Source organism: Porites lutea, chromosome 2, assembly GCF_958299795.1.
Source record: "Porites lutea chromosome 2, jaPorLute2.1, whole genome shotgun sequence".
Lineage (NCBI taxonomy): Eukaryota > Metazoa > Cnidaria > Anthozoa > Scleractinia > Poritidae > Porites > Porites lutea.
This window is the reverse complement of record NC_133202.1, coordinates 15,896,015-15,911,773: the sequence shown is the minus strand read 5'-3', so window position 1 is coordinate 15,911,773 and position 15,759 is coordinate 15,896,015. Positions and strand designations below refer to the sequence as shown.

The 15,759-nt window shown below is 39.6% G+C and overlaps 2 protein-coding genes across 2 annotated transcripts in view; both read left to right on the top strand.

Moving 5' to 3' along the window:
* The window catches only part of LOC140925699 (uncharacterized), a 36,564-nt gene extending 28,287 nt beyond the window's left edge, over positions 1 to 8,277 (top strand). Inside the window, exons 6-9 of the mRNA XM_073375598.1 lie at positions 5,051 to 5,137; positions 6,181 to 6,267; positions 6,516 to 6,605; positions 8,122 to 8,277. Of these exons, the coding sequence (XP_073231699.1) occupies positions 5,051 to 5,137; positions 6,181 to 6,267; positions 6,516 to 6,605; positions 8,122 to 8,277 (420 nt within the window). The remainder of the gene's footprint in view (positions 1 to 5,050; positions 5,138 to 6,180; positions 6,268 to 6,515; positions 6,606 to 8,121) is intronic.
* Positions 8,278 to 8,339: 62 nt separating this feature from the next.
* LOC140925698 (uncharacterized) overlaps positions 8,340 to 15,759 on the top strand; it is an 8,526-nt gene continuing 1,106 nt past the window's right edge. Inside the window, exons 1-7 of the mRNA XM_073375597.1 lie at positions 8,340 to 8,579; positions 9,228 to 9,299; positions 12,754 to 12,837; positions 12,973 to 13,065; positions 13,459 to 13,905; positions 14,531 to 14,602; positions 15,335 to 15,457. Of these exons, the coding sequence (XP_073231698.1) occupies positions 8,340 to 8,579; positions 9,228 to 9,299; positions 12,754 to 12,837; positions 12,973 to 13,065; positions 13,459 to 13,905; positions 14,531 to 14,602; positions 15,335 to 15,457 (1,131 nt within the window). The remainder of the gene's footprint in view (positions 8,580 to 9,227; positions 9,300 to 12,753; positions 12,838 to 12,972; positions 13,066 to 13,458; positions 13,906 to 14,530; positions 14,603 to 15,334; positions 15,458 to 15,759) is intronic.

Sequence of the window (15,759 nt, the reverse complement as noted above, 5' to 3'; positions counted from 1 at the left end):
GGCATCCGGCTGGAAAACTTTTATAGAAGATGACGAAGACGAATTCATCAGTGGCTTTTCAGCTCTTGGAGTGAGTGCGATTCCCAGCAGAGAGACGATCGCCTTAATAGAAACGTTTGTATGCCAGCTTGGCAGTTGACCCCTCTACTATATTGTTGACGTATGTAAATGACCTGCTCAATGGACTGCATTCTACAGTGAAACTTTTTGCTGATGACGCACCGTTAGATCCTATTCTCGCGAACGATGCAAATTGCGATCAACGACAGGAATATCTGCACAAGTTAGTGGAATGGCAGCACCGATGGCAAATGGAGTTCAAACCCTCAAAGTGTAAAATTCTATGCATCTCAACGAAACAAAATCAAGCACACATAATAGCTGAGATGGTGGTGCTTTCAAAAGAGGCAAGCGCAGTCAGAAAGGCTACCCCCAACCCAAGCTGCACTAAGTCAAAGCAATCTTAAGAGCTCACTGTTAAGGGGACTGTGTCACGATAGTGCGCATGTGTGAGCTTTGACAGTAGCTGATTGTTTTTTAACCAATCGGAAGCGAGTATGATGCACGCAAGGAAATTTACATAATTCAAGATTCATTGTTCGCGAAGCGGGAGTCGTTTTTGTTCGATTTTATATATCCCCATAATTCATATTTATTCTCCGGTATTCCTCAGATATATGTTGCAGCCGATAAGAATAAGATTAACAACCCTGTCCCGCTTTGAAACAAACATTTACCTACGCGCATTTTCACGTACCCTGCACGCTAGCAAACCAGTCTCGGATCGGTAGCCAAAAATAATTTGTAAACAAACCTTACTGATCTCTCTGTTTGTCCTATATAAACTTAGAAATACCTGCAAATAGCGCCTGACCGGGGACCAAAACACACAGTATCGGATGAGGCAAACGTTTTGCTTAAAATGCCAGCGAAATGTTCACTATAATAAAATAGGCCATGCCATGCGGCCGGCTAGCGCGATAAGCACTCCGCATCATGAACATTATAGCTCATCGTAGCAGTGTTTGAAAGCAATTTTTAATAGCGCTTCATCATAAAACGCTTTCATTGTAATAGTAGCCACATAACGTATATGTATAAAGATTATTCTAAAAGACGAACGCAAGATTAAGCATAAACAGGAGCCCATCACTGTGGTATAAATTTCAAGTGCTTCCTTACGAGTCGTTGTGTCGGGTGTTCTGCAAAACACATATCCACACATAAGATCAATTCTTAAACATTTACGCTCATACAACAAAGGTACAAGGAACATTCCGTGTGAACCACACCGCTAAAGATCGCGCGGCCTGTTGTCAGTACTTTCTGGTAAAATACAGCTACGGTCAACTACGGATCGGAGTCATAAATCGAATGCCTGTTAAAACGTTTCATTTTCGATGGATTCTTTCCTCAAACCTCACACGACTTCCTGTACAACAAAAGATTGCTGGGTTTTCTCCTTCTGATTCCAATAACTCGAGAGTAAATTGTTGCAGACAATCGGAAGTTATGTCGTAGATTAGCTTCACTCGCCGCTGCGTCCTATTAGTAGTCCACGGCTGTATCAAGGAAACCCTTTTCAACTTTCTTTACATATCTAACGTTTAAGAACTATCCGGAAAAGGTAGATCGTTGACTGGAGAACTTAATAGACAGAAAGTAAATGAAAGCCAGATGACCACGTTACACGCCACACTTGACCCGTTTGTAGGAACACTGACAACAACGAACATGGCTTCGTGCACTTCTCCTCAATGACTTCGAATTTTTTCGACAATGCTTGCACAAAAATAAAAAATATGGCGTTTAAAACTTCCCAAATGGACCAAATAGCTCTTGAATACTGATATTTTGGCTTTGTCTGGCGTCTCAGGGTCGATGGAAGAGGAGTTTTTCACCAAAAGCCAATCTTGAAAAGACGTTCGCCAGAATAGGAATCAAGATGCCGCACATGCGCAGAAGCGTGTCACAGTCTCTTTAATTTGTGGTGTATAATAATGACGAAGTCGCAAATCCCACCCTTTCATCCCCAGAAAAGTTGGCTGGACCATTTCACAGTAATAGGAGTTAAGCTATTAACTGTTCGTCATTCTCAAAAATAGGTTAACTCTCAGACGTACACGCAAATTCATACCCCGACCGTGGTACGGGGTGGGGTGGATGTAACCCCTCCCCGGAGGTTTTGATATGTTGCAGTATTTTGAAGCGATTTTACCTTTAGTGGACAGCCTTTGATCTTCTTAACAAGATGAGGTATATTTTGGGGGTGGTGGCGCTGCTGGAGGCCTGTGACGTCACCAACAATGGTCACCATCTTGGATTTTACTAAGAATTAGAAATCAGGTTAAATCCGCGAGAAATGGTAATTTTTTGTGCTTTACAAGAAAAATAACACATAAATAAGCACTTTGCATGATTTTAACCACAAGATTTACTTTATTGTTGAAAGAAGTTGAAAGAACATGTATTTTCATCCGAAATTGGCTTGACCACCTGCTACATATGATGTCATATCTCGTAACCATTGCAACTGATTATCACTAAACTTGTCTCAAAATGTGCGCGAGCGATGAATGAACAGCTACTGAAAACGTCAGGTACTGATGTTTTATGGAGCATGACATATCCTGGGCTGGTCACAAAATTTGTGTACACCACAGCTGAAACGTCGATCTTTTATCTGTAAAACATTAGATACTGGATGCAGAAAACAGTATCTTAATCCACATTAAAGGACCGGTCAAAAATTATAAAAACCAGCACATTTCTGTGTTACTTTGGCCACGTGATTAGACACGTAATATCCCAGAGAATACCTAATTCAGCTACTAGTGAGTGAGCGTTGCCTAAGGCCAAAACTGACGTCATTGAGGTTCATATTTCCTCTCATTTTGGTTTCGTTTTATCCATAGTTGATAGCGTTGTAATGCGTTTATTGCTCAGCCTCGCTTTCATGCTAGCTTTGTGACGTGACTAGAGGCAACGTCCCACTGGCTTAAGCAAACACTCACTTTATTGCGTTTTATATCCCCGTTATTTTGGTTTATTCACAGTTAAAAAACTATAAGAAGCTTTATTTCGCAGCCTCCTTTCATGTTAGATTCGTCACGTGACTAGTGTCGTATCCCATTGGAAACATTGACTTGTATGTCTCCTGTTATTTTGGTTTCGTTTTATCCACGGTTAATAAAGGTATAAGAAGTTTTATTTCTCAGCCTCGTTTTCATGCTAGCTTCTTCATGTGACTGGTGAAGTGTCCCATTGGCTATGGAAAAAAAACTGACAACATCGAGTTTTACTTCTCCTGTTATTTTGGTGTAATTTTTTCCACAGTTTGTAAAGTTTTAAGACATTTTATTTCCCAACCTCGTTTTCATGCACAGTCTTTAACCCTCCCCTGAAAAGCGTCGGTGCGGGTTACAAAATAGGCTTTTGTACAATATGCTTTTGCTTCCCCACCAAAATGCTCCACGTCAATGCTCCATTTTTCCCACTAAAATGTTCGGTCTCCCCAAAAAAGTCACTAAAATGCTCGGATAATACTCATTATACAAACGGTTTTTTAAATGAATTTTAAAGTTTACACTTACAAAAACGTGCAAGTGTTGCAAGTAACAACGACAACGTGTACAAGTTCAGAAGTACAGCCAAAAGAAACAGCTGTATTAGGTTTTTTGTGAATATTGAGTTTTAGTCTTCATTTTCTTTGAAAAAGCAGGAGCTCATGGGGCATGGGCTCCTAAAAAAAGTTAATTTCTATTTTATTTTCTCGGAAAAAATAATTTTGCGGGGAAAACGCCACTAAAATGCTCGAATAATGCTCAATGCTTTTGCCTCACTAAAATTCTCGAAAAAATGCTAGCATAATGTACAAAAGCCTATTACAAAACTGGCAACAAGATTTTTGTTTTTATTTGAGGTCTTCTTAATACTTCTAGGCCAGTTGCTTGCTTTCAGCATGAACTTCCCACGGGAGTACAAATTCTGCCAGGCTTTTTTTTACAGTAATTCTTAAAAATATATTAGATAATCGTATTAATCATATTGATCAGCAAAATGAAGGAAAGGTACTAAGAACAGTTATAATGATTCACTGGCTCGTTACCTTACTGATAGTCTGCTACACAGCCGTTTTTAGAGTCGTCACGCAACGCTCCTCCCCACTAACGGCTGCTGAAAACCGAACTACATTCCTTTCCCGTAATTAGCCAATTACAATTCAGCTCCCATTTTCTGGAAGGTGTTCGCACCACGTTTGCGGTACTGTGACTCCTCCAATCACAGCTTTGCTTTTATCGGTGCCCTACGTGTGAATGACAGAACGATCAAAATCGTCGCGTGAAAACAAGCAACTAACTACAGTAGTGTTGTCGTAGTCGAGTCCTATTCAAAATTTAGGAGATGAGCAGCAGCAGCAAGCCAAGTCGAGCAAATTGCGATGCACAACATGGATGTGCTCATAAAGTTGCTAGGTATAGTTTCGGGAAATCGCTCACCGATCATTTATAAGATTGCTTTTTGAATCAGTACCCTGGAGAGTTTAGTCTTCACAGAACACGATGAGCAGATCCGGCACATTAAATTCTTCATTACATATCAGTACATATGCACGTTAAATGAAGAACCAACCGATCCTGGTAAAAGTCTTCGAGGCCTATCAAAACTTTTTTTCACTTGGAACTTTCTTGACCGCTTAAAACAAACTTTTTGGCAAATTAACCTTTTCCTTGCTTGAAAACACAGGGCCCGTCTAAATTCAGCGACGATTGATTGATTTGTCGAAAACTGAGGACCGTGCTCGCTTCCTAGCGCCCTGCGGCTCACATATGGTCAAATCTCTTGTACATGATTGGCTTGTTCGTTAGACCACAAACACAAAGGGAAAGGAATGTAGTTCGGTTTCCAGCAGCCGTTTGTGGGGAGGAGCGTTGCGTGACGACACTAAAAACGGCTGTGTAGCAAACTACCTTACTGACGGGTACCCGGAGAAAATTCTTACGAATTCACTATCTGGCGCTCTTGTTTCTACTACTTCTTTGTCTTGCAGGTTTCGCAACTGAGGATTAGAATTGGGGAATTAGAAGAAGAGCTTTTAATTGCCAGGCAAAGGTGTCATGAGAACGACGAACAAAGCGTGAGTCAACATTGTTTTTAACAAATTACGCGCGCTTTTCATGTAGGACGCGCTATGAAAACTGTCTTTTACTTCTCCCATTTTCTTGTCTGAAGGCTTCAATGTATGTATGTATGTACGTATTTATGTATGTAAACACTTGTATTCACGGTAGTTCAGGCTTCAGGAGTAATCATCGATCGTTTCTTGCGACAGTGCTGTTTCGTATGGTCCGAAATTGTAGGACCACACTCATCAGGCAACTTCAACGATTGACCGTTAAAATTAAAAGCTGGCTGACAGTAAAATTTGGGTGGTTGTTATAGGCATGCGTTAAGAGATTGTATCTAGGTAACAGATGGATTGTGTCTTAGTTACGTTGCTGTAGAGTTCTGAATTACATGTCTGTTTCTGTGGGGGGCATGAACTCGCTTGTTCGTTTCGCCTGTTTAGGCTTCAAAGCTCTTTTTTGCAAATGATGATGAACTTTTCATAACTAAAAAGACAATTAATTGACAGGCAGATGTGATAGAATGATTTGTGAAATGAGTGACAAACTAAGAGCCAGCGCAAAAGAGGTATTCAAAATATCCGATCCATGAAAAGGAACGGGAGACACTTGTTTCCCAACCGGCAAATGCGTGACATGATTTTCCGCCTTTCTTCCAGTTTAACAAATGCCATGAAGATACATGCAAGCTGATAGGTGAAATGAGCGACGAACTCCGAGTGAGCTTATGGGAGGAGGTGTAAAAGTGGCTTATAGCAATTGAATAGTTATGTTGATAATTCACTGATTAATTTGAAGAAGACTAGATCCCTTATCTGTCATTTAGGCTATTTTCACACTGAACCGGATAGCTTTTGCTCCTGCACAAAAACCATACCGGATAGGGCTTCTGTTCAAACATAAGAACATTGATTTCGGCGCGATTTCTGTGACGGAGCGAAACTGCGCCGTGCCGATCTCTAAAGTGGAGGGTCACATATCGGATAGGTGTTCATATATAGTGTGAACATAGCCTAAATGTTTCTTTTCGTTACTTTTTTTGTTTGTTTCGTAGGTTTTAAACATGCAGGCCCAAAGGAAAGCCCTAGAATTAGAACTTTCAAAAGAAAGGCAAATGAGTCAGGACAAAGAACAACAAGAAGTGGGTCAACTACTGTTTTCTACTTGTTTTATACTAGTCATACAAAATGCTTCTTCAACCGTGAGAGAACAAGGATGAATGACTTATAGAAATGACCTCACCATCATTCATCTATTCATTCTTATGCCGACGATAGCACAAAGCCTTACTAACTATAAGCAAGTAAGATAAAAAAAAAAAAAATACGGTGTTATTTCGGGGCTGGCAGTCTTCCGTATGTCTTACTTCGTTTCTTCTTGGTCTTGCAGGTTTCACAGCTGATCACTAGAATTGAGGGATTAGAAGAAGAGCTTTCAATTGCCAAGCAAAAAGGCCATGATGAGATAAACAAACAACAGGTGAGGAAACAGTCTAATAAAAATGTAAACAGCTGCGCGAAACGCTGCGGCACTTTTCAAGTAAAACGAACTGTGAAAAATGTTTGTTAGTACCATTTGTGTTAATCGCTTTAATAAGCACTTGTTGCATTCATTTTAGGTAAACCAGACGTAAAGAAGCCACTTATAATAAACGGGGAATAGCAATAGAATCCTCTTGCCCTTTTGCATGGAACTTAATTAACCCTCGGACATACATGCAAACATACCCCCACCGAGGTACAAGTGGGGTTGAATGGAACCCCCTCCCCCGAGTTTTTGATCTGTTGCAGTATTTCGAAACGATTTTACCTTCAGTAGGAAGCCTTTGATCTTCTTTACAAGATAAGGTATATTTTATGGGTGGTGGCGCTACTGAAGGCCTGTGGCGTCACCAACAATGGTCGCCATCGTGGATTTTACCAAGAATTAGAAATCAGGTTAAAACTGCGGGAAATAGTTTTTTTTTTTGCTTTACATGAAACAACAGTAACACATAAATAAGCACTTTGCATGGTTTAAGCCACACGATTTACTTTTCTTCTTGAAAGAAGTTCAAAAAAACACGTATTTTCACCCAAAAATGGCTTCCCACCTGGTACATATGACGTCATATCTCGTAACCATAGCGACTGACCGTCACTGAACATGTCTCAAAATTTCGCGAGGCATGAACAAAGAGCTACTAAAAATGACAGGTGTTAATATTTTTATCCTCAAGAAAAAAACTCGGAAAAAATACCTTTTGGGGGGGGGGGGGTGGCATCCACACCCCCTCCCCACCCTTGAACGTCCGAGGGTTACGATATTTACAGAATCACAAAGGGGGTAACTTTTTTTTCCTTCTTTTTCTACGTATCTAGCAAATATAGAAATTCTGAATTTCCGAGTAACACGTACAGACCCACCGAAATCGGCAAGTAACAATACAAGTTTGTTCGTCAAGCATTCTAGCCGAATTCTCACACATTTGCGGCTTTTTATAATCAATGCAGGAAGGCTACCTATCGACGGATACAGATCAATTAGCTAGAGAGCATCGCACTGATGTTCGATTAAGAAACATCAACGAACAGCTTCACATAATTATACGTAAAACAAGATCAACTAAAAACAGCAGTAAAACTTGATCTACTGACAAAACTTAGCGTCGGTTAAAAGAGTTTTACACGGAGGCTTTAAGAATGGTTAAAGAGGCCTGTAAATGTAACGAATATTTAAAGAAAAAGACTTCTATGACGTGGCCTATCACAGGCTCAGAGCCGAGGTAAATCGGACCTAAAGAAACCACTAATAATAATCGGGTAATAGAAATAGAATCCTCATGGCCCTTTTGCATGGACCTTAAACAAGACTACAGAAGCACAAATTAAGGGGCTAACTTATTTTATTTCCTTCTTTTTCTGCATATCTAGCAATTAAGTATTAAAAAATGTGGTATGGAAATTCTTATTCGTAAGCATCTCAGGATCCAAATTCTTACAAATTTCTGATGCAGGAAGGTGATTCCTCGACGGATACAGATCAATTAGCTAGAGATCGAGGGCATCGCATTGATGTTCGATTAAGAAACATCAACGAACAGCTTCGCATATACGTTACATCCCCTCTTCAGGTACAAGGAGTAAAACAAGATCAACTAAAACAGCAGTAAAACTTGATCTACTGACACATCTTAGTAAGCGGTTACAAGAGTTTTATACGGAGGCTTTAAGAATGGTTAAAGAGGCCTGTAAATGTAGCGAAGACTTAAGGAAAGATTTCTATGACCTTGTCTACCACGGGCTCAGGGCCGAACACTATGAGCTGGTCCACGGAGTCAAGGATCTGGAATCTTCCCAGGAGGAAATGTCTGAGGAGGAAAAGAAGGAATTTGACAAGCTGCAATTTTATCAGAGAGGCATACAAAGCCAAGTAGACCAGTTGGACAAACTGTGGAGTTCTCTCTTTACCCCGGTATGTATCTATGTTAACTAACGTTCCAAATAAACGGTTGACTTAAACTTTATTTTAGTCAGGATTTATACTGTTAGGTACTGTTCAATTAAAATAAGGAAAGAACAAGACCGGTAGGCGAACACATGAACGCCATATCAGTCTACCATTTTGTACGGCAAAGGTGCGGTTATTCAGTGGATGCGTAGTAACTAAGCCAGGAGACAACTCTTTTGATTTAGTATAGTAGCGCTCTGAGGGTAAAACCTCTAAAGTTAAAATTTATTCGTCATTTCCGTGTTAATAGAGCGAAAATATTGAACGGTTCGTAAGAACGAATTGTTCAGTCAAATTTGTCAGTCGGTCGAAAATTCAGTGTCCAGTGCCGTGTGAAGGTAACCTCAATGTTTTCCCCTATTTCCAGGTACTTTGCTAAAAACAAGTCACTGAGCTGTGTCTCGTCGTTTTGCAATTCACTTTTCGGTGTCGGGATGTGGGATGAAACCGCCCGAGTCTCGTTATTCAAGTTATATGAATTATCTATCTCGGCAAAACTGGGATTGCGTAGGAGTCTTAGCTAGATCGAATAATTAATATAATATATAGTATCCTAGGTATAACAACTTGATTTAGCCTTGAAACAACGCTAACTACTCCTTTAACTTGCAGCCTGGTTGCCGCCAGAAGACAGCAATGTCAGCGGATCCGATGGGTCAGAACAAGCCAAGAGACAGTAAAAAGGTAGATAAAGATTATTTATAGTTTAATTAGAAGAAAATTTGGACTATTTAACAAAAGAAAAAATTATTGTTTTGTTTTCTTGATGATCAGTGTCCTTTGCTTTAATCCTTCATTTGCTGAATCCTTCCATGACCAATTCATTCGCATTCAATTATTCATTCGTTCCTTCAGTCATTCATCTCCACATCCATTCATCCATCCATTCATCCCATCCATCCCATCCCATCCCATCCCATCCATCCATCCATCCCATCCATCCATCCATCCATCCTTAGTAGTGGGGGAGGGACCGAATTAACCTTTTTTTTGGTGGATTTAATTAACTTTTTGACTGGTATAAATTAACGCGGATGACGTCATGCTTCTCATTAAGATAGGATGATATCATAGTTTAAATTAATGCCGATGACGTCACGCATTCCATTAAGATAGGATGATGTCATAGTTAATTTTTAGCTGGCAAGGAGCAAGTGACGTCAGAATACCTATTTTTAGACGGATTATGTCATAGTTTATTTTCAGTAGGTAAGGAGCAAGTGACGTCAGAAAACCCTAGGGGTTGACGTCATCAAAAATGTTGAGATCATAATCTATAAATAGAAAATTGATTTTTTGATACAATCAGCAATTTGCTATAGTCTTCTGATTTGCAAATTTTGAACGTGCTACCTTTGCAGATTATAGCGGGGCTCCCTCGCGCGCGAAGCGCCCATGGGAGAGCCCCATACTCATAGAATATGGTCAACCTCTTTTCGTTTGGTTGTCACGTGACTGACCGAGCGTACGTACGTACGTATGTGCGCGTCTACAGATTGTACGGGTAGGGTAGGGGAGACTATCAAAAGGAAGGGAGGGGTGTCTCAGGTGTGTTTTGGCAAACCCATATCTTTTACTTTGGCCATTCACAATATGGTCAATTGACAGCTGTCAAAACAGGATAACCACTGACCAGTATCACATTGCCATATCGAGGGCTCATGTGTCAACTCATCAAGGTGACGTGATTTATTTGGAAGCTTTCCGCTGACCAGTTGTTTTACTAGATCGCAATCAATGCTCAATCTGATACTTTCTAGCTAATTTGAGAGCACAGGAAAACTGATAATGCCCACACCCATTGGACATCAATGTTGTGATCAATTGACAGCTGTCAAAACAGGGTATCCGCTGACCAGTATCCTTTGACCGTATCGCGGGCTTAGGTGTTGACCCATCGAGGTCGAGTATTTTTTTAGAGTTATCCGCTGACAAGTTACTAGTTTTCAAATGATCGCAGGCTCAAATTCGATTGTTTTTATTTTTATGAAATATGTTTTGTTTTTGTTTTTGATTTAAAACTGACCTCGGACGCGAAAATTCAGCCAGCTATTACAGGCGGGGAAGGCAGTTGCTTTTGACTTTGCTCACCATTGTCACGCGTTGGTCACGCACCACGTCCAATTTTTATGCTCTGATTGGTCAAAATTTGACAGGTGAGCTCATGCGGAAAATTTATGCAGCATCTTGAATCTTGTTTACTTTGACAGCTGAAGCTGACAGAGTTTTGTGTCAACTTGTGATGTTTTTAACCGTCTTTTTCTACTGGATGTACAGAATGAAATTCAGCTGCTGTCAAGTTAAGAGGCCTCTGTTATTCATGGCTAGTTTGTTTATTGGGTTTTTGGTCGAGAAATACGTCGCTTGTCAAAGTCGGAAATCCGATTTCTGATGGCAGCGTTTTCGTTTTTTACCTTGCTCCCATTAATAAATTTGTGATTTAAATCTAACAATAAACTTGTATTCCACAAATCAGTTAACTTTAGAGCACATTTATGTGACTTTTGAGAGAAAGGCTAGGTGATTTTAGAGAAAAATAAATTGCAAACAGTCTATAAAAAGAGTGAACCAAATCTTACATCGAGTTGATAGCCTTATATGTACACCCAAAAAATAGCAATCATCTTCGATCACATTAGAGAGCCAAAATGGCTTGTGATGACAGTAGATTAGGCCTGGAAAGCAAATCAGACCGAATTTTTTGCGTTCGACAACTTTGCTTTACAAAATCTTGCTAACAAAATCTGGGGACGTGCAAACCAACCTTTTATACTTTTTATACTTCACATCTGGGGGTGAAACAGTACTATGAGGCGCTGTGTTTATGATACAAACCTCGGCCAGAATGCAGTATTTCAGAATTTTGAAATACAAATAGCACTCATTCAATATTCAGGACGATCGAAACACGCGTGGGCCTTTAGCGAAACCGCTAAAAAAAATTTCCAAAATAACTTATACGGCCAGTCGGTTGCGAGCTGTGAAGTGTTTGAATAAACATTAATAGAGTTACGCTTCAAAATAATAAAGAATTTGTCATGTTTCTTTTTTATTTAGTGGTTTTATAACGATGTTTAATCTTCAAAGCATTTGATACGCGCGGCGTTTTGAGTACTCCTCGAAGCGATGTCCATGAACGACTGAAAACAAACGGCACAGCGATTAAAATTGCATCAGTCAATTCCAGCTGCGTATCGTATCGTATTCTTGGGAAGAAGTAAGAGAGTGACTGGCCTAAAGAGTATAACATGATGTTTCCGCTTTTCTTCCAGTTTAGTAAATGGAATGACGCACAGTAATTTTTAGGGAGTTATCATAACTCCAAAAATGGAGTAAAAATTTTAGGTACAGGATAAGCTCTTTTTGGGGTTACTTTCATGTCCTTATTTAACTCCAAATTTGGGGTCATTTTTACTCCTAAAAAATAGTTCTTTTTACTCCCAGTCTGGAGTTGAAATAACTCCGAAAATGGGCTTATTTTTACTCCTTACATGGGTTGTTTTTACTCTTTTTGGAGTTACTTTAACTCTGAAAGTGGAGTAAAAATTTTAGGTACAGGATAACTCCTTTTTTGGGGTTATTCTAACTCCTCAATATCTGGGGTCATTTTTACTCCTGAAAAAGAGTTCTTTAAGCTCCTTTTTGGAGTTAAAATAACTCCCCAAGAAATAACTCCACCGTAAGGAGTTAAATTAACCCCACTAGGGGAGTTATAATAACTCCTTGAAAATTACTGTGTCGCGATACATGTGAACTGATAGATGAAATAAGCGAGGAACTTCGATTTACGCTGTGTCCACACGAATCCAGACTTTTTTGAAACCGCATATTTTTATCCAAATTCGTGTGGAAGGGGCCTTAAACCGCTCTAGGGAGCGGTTTCAAAACAATGTGGTTTTCGTGAGCGCATTCATTGGTTTCGTGTGGACAGAAAGCCGATTCGTGTAAAAAGTATGCAGTTTCAAAAATGTCAGGATTCGTGTGGACATGACCTAACCTTACGGGAAGAGGAATAAATGTCGCCATTGATTAGTTATGTTGATAATTCATTTGCTGAATAGCAGATTCCTTACCAGTCCTTTTTCACTTAAGGTTTCTTTTGGTTTCTTTTGGTTTCTTTTGTTTGTTTGTTTGGTAGGTTTTAAAAGTGGAAGCCCAAATTAAAGCCCTAGAGTTTGAGCTTTTAAAAGAAAGGCAAATGCGCCAAGACAAAGAACAAGAAGTGAGTCAACTACAGTATAAAGTAAATGTTTTATTCCTCTAGTCATATCAAATACTTCTTACATGAAAAGTCCCCTAACACGGTTGAATGACTGTTTGACGTGTACTTTGTCTTTGCTGATTCTTGGTCTTGCAGGTTTCACAGCTGAGCTCTAGAATTGCGGAATTAGAAGAAGAGCTTTCAATTGCCAATCAAAAGGGCCATGATGAGAACGACACTGAACAACATGTGAGTCAACCGTCTGTTTGGTTTTAAAACAACTGCGCGCGAGGCTGCGACACTTCTTGTTTTTATTTCTTCTTCTGTTTGTGTTTCTGTCAAACTTCAATATGCATTTTACACTAAGTCGTACCTCAGAAATCCAATAAAGAGGAAACGGGAAAAAGCAAAAAAATTCTCACGAGTCTACGTTGAGCTAAAACAAAACAACGCAAGCACTAAGGGGTTAACTTGGTTATTTCCTCTTATTTAATACACCTGCAAATTAGTTTACTGTTAAGAAAATGTAATATAAAGTTTCTGAATATCCGGGTTATATATACACAGACCCGTTGAAATATGGAATTAACAAGACATTATTCCCTGAATTCTTACGCATTCAATTTTTCAATCAATATTCAGGAAAGTGATCTCTCGACTGATTCAGACCAGTTAGAGCATCGCGTTGATGTTCAGTTAAGAAACATCAATGACCAGCTTCACACATACGTTACATCCCCCTTGCAAGTTCAAGAAGTGAAACAAGATCAACTAAGAACAGCAGTAAAACTTGATCTGCTGACAAAACTTAGCGAGCGGTTACAAAAGCTTTACACGGAGGCTTTAGGAATGGTTAAAGATGCCTGTAAATGTAGCGAAGATTTAAGGAAAGACTTCTATGACCTTGCCTACCACGGGTTCAGGGCGGAACATTATGAGCTGGTCCACAGAGTCAAGGATTTGGAATCTGCCCAGGAGGAAATGTCTGAGGAGGAAAAGAAGGAATTTGACAAGCTGCAATCATATCAGAGGGGCAGAAAAAGTCAGGTTGACCAATTGGACAAGCTGCGGAGATATCTCTTTACCCCGGTATGTATCACATTTATGTTACTGGCTAACGTTCCAAATTAACGGTTTTACTTTAACTTTATTTTAGTCAGCATTTATACTGTTAGGTACTGTTCAATTAAAATAAGGAAAGAACAAGACCGGTAGGTGGAGACTTGAACTTCAGTGGATGCGTAGCGGTGACTAAGCCAGGAGACACCTCTTGTGGTTTGGTATAGTAGCGCTCTGCGCAGGGGCAGAGGGTAAAACCTCTGACAAAAGTTAAAAATGAATTCGTCATTTCCGTGTTAATAGAGCGAAAATATTGAACGGTTTTGTAAGAACGAATTGTCCAGTCAAATTTTTCAGTCGGTCGAAAATTCAGTGTCCGCTGCCGTGTGAATATAGCCTCAATATTTTCCCCGATTTCCAGGTACTTTGCTAAAAACAACTCAGCTGCGTCTCGTCGTTTTGCAATGCACTTCTCGGCGTTGGGATTTGGGATGAAACCGCCCGCGTCTCATGTTTTACAGGTTATATCTGTCTCGGCAAAACTGGGATCGCGTAGCAGTCTTAGATAGATCGAATAATTAATGAATATATAGTATCCTCGGTATTACAACTTATTTAGCCTTGAAACAACGCTAGCTAATCCTTTAACTTGCAGCCTGGTCGCCGCCAGAAGACAGCAATGTCAGCGGATCCGGTGGGTCAGAACAAGCCAAGAGACAGTAAAAAGGTAGATAAAGATCATTTATGGTTTAATTAGAAGAAAATTTGGACTATGTAACAAAAGAAAAAATTATTGTTTTCTTTTCTTGATGATCAGTGTCCTTTGCTTTAATCCTTCATTTGCTGAATCCTTCCATGACCAATTCAGTCGCATTCAATTATTCATTCGTTCCTTCATTCATTCATCTCAGCATCTATCTATCCATCCATCCATCCATCCATCCATCTATCCATCTACTCCTTCCTTCCTTCCTAAAGGAAAGGCTTTGTTTAGTTTGCAAATGTAACTGTATAGAAGACGAAAAACAGTAATAGAAGACTTCTTTATGTATTGTATAGAATACGATAATATTGTATAATTCAGTTTCTGTTCATGTTTAGATAATTTGTTGTAGTAGTGAATTTACCTTTACTGCAACTAGACCAATACCTCCCTTTGGAGAGTAAGGCGCAATGAAAATATACAACCTGTACTATACTGCTGTACTACTATTCGTGCATTTATTCATTCATTTAAGCAATCAATCATTCCGCTTTCATTCATTTGATTGGCTTGGCAACCCAAACATGTCACCGGCTCTAGATCAGCGTTTGCAAGTGTGATTACCCCTGGCTGCTAAGTGGAGAAAAAAAACAGAGATATAGAAAAATATTGTTGTTTTTCCCTCGAGTCCCTGACATGAAAACGAATCTACACTTTTTAATGTCTGAAAAATGATTTTGTATACTTTCGCTACAGGTCACGAGATACACTGACCCTGGCGACATATGGAGAAAACTTAAGCTGCGTGGAGAGGACACAAGACCTGCAGCACCCTCACCTTCCAGCTATGGCCAACCAGAAGAAGAGTCACGTTTGAATGTAAGTATTCCCTCATCTTTTTCTATTTTTCAGTACCTCACTCTTTCCACAGTCACGTAAGGCGCATTTGATCATATTTACATGTTAATTTGCGCCAAAAGAGAAATAAATTATTATTAATTACCATTATTATCATTGACAGACCCCGCCTTCCTTTTATAATCTATTTTGAGGCCATAGTTTCCTAAATATACGGTGCCTCCTTTTGATGTTGCTCAATGTTTTTGCGCATCATGAATTTCTGTGAGATTTAGTTTTCTAATGACGGTCAGTTTCCTTATACTTGCATTTTACGGCTCCTT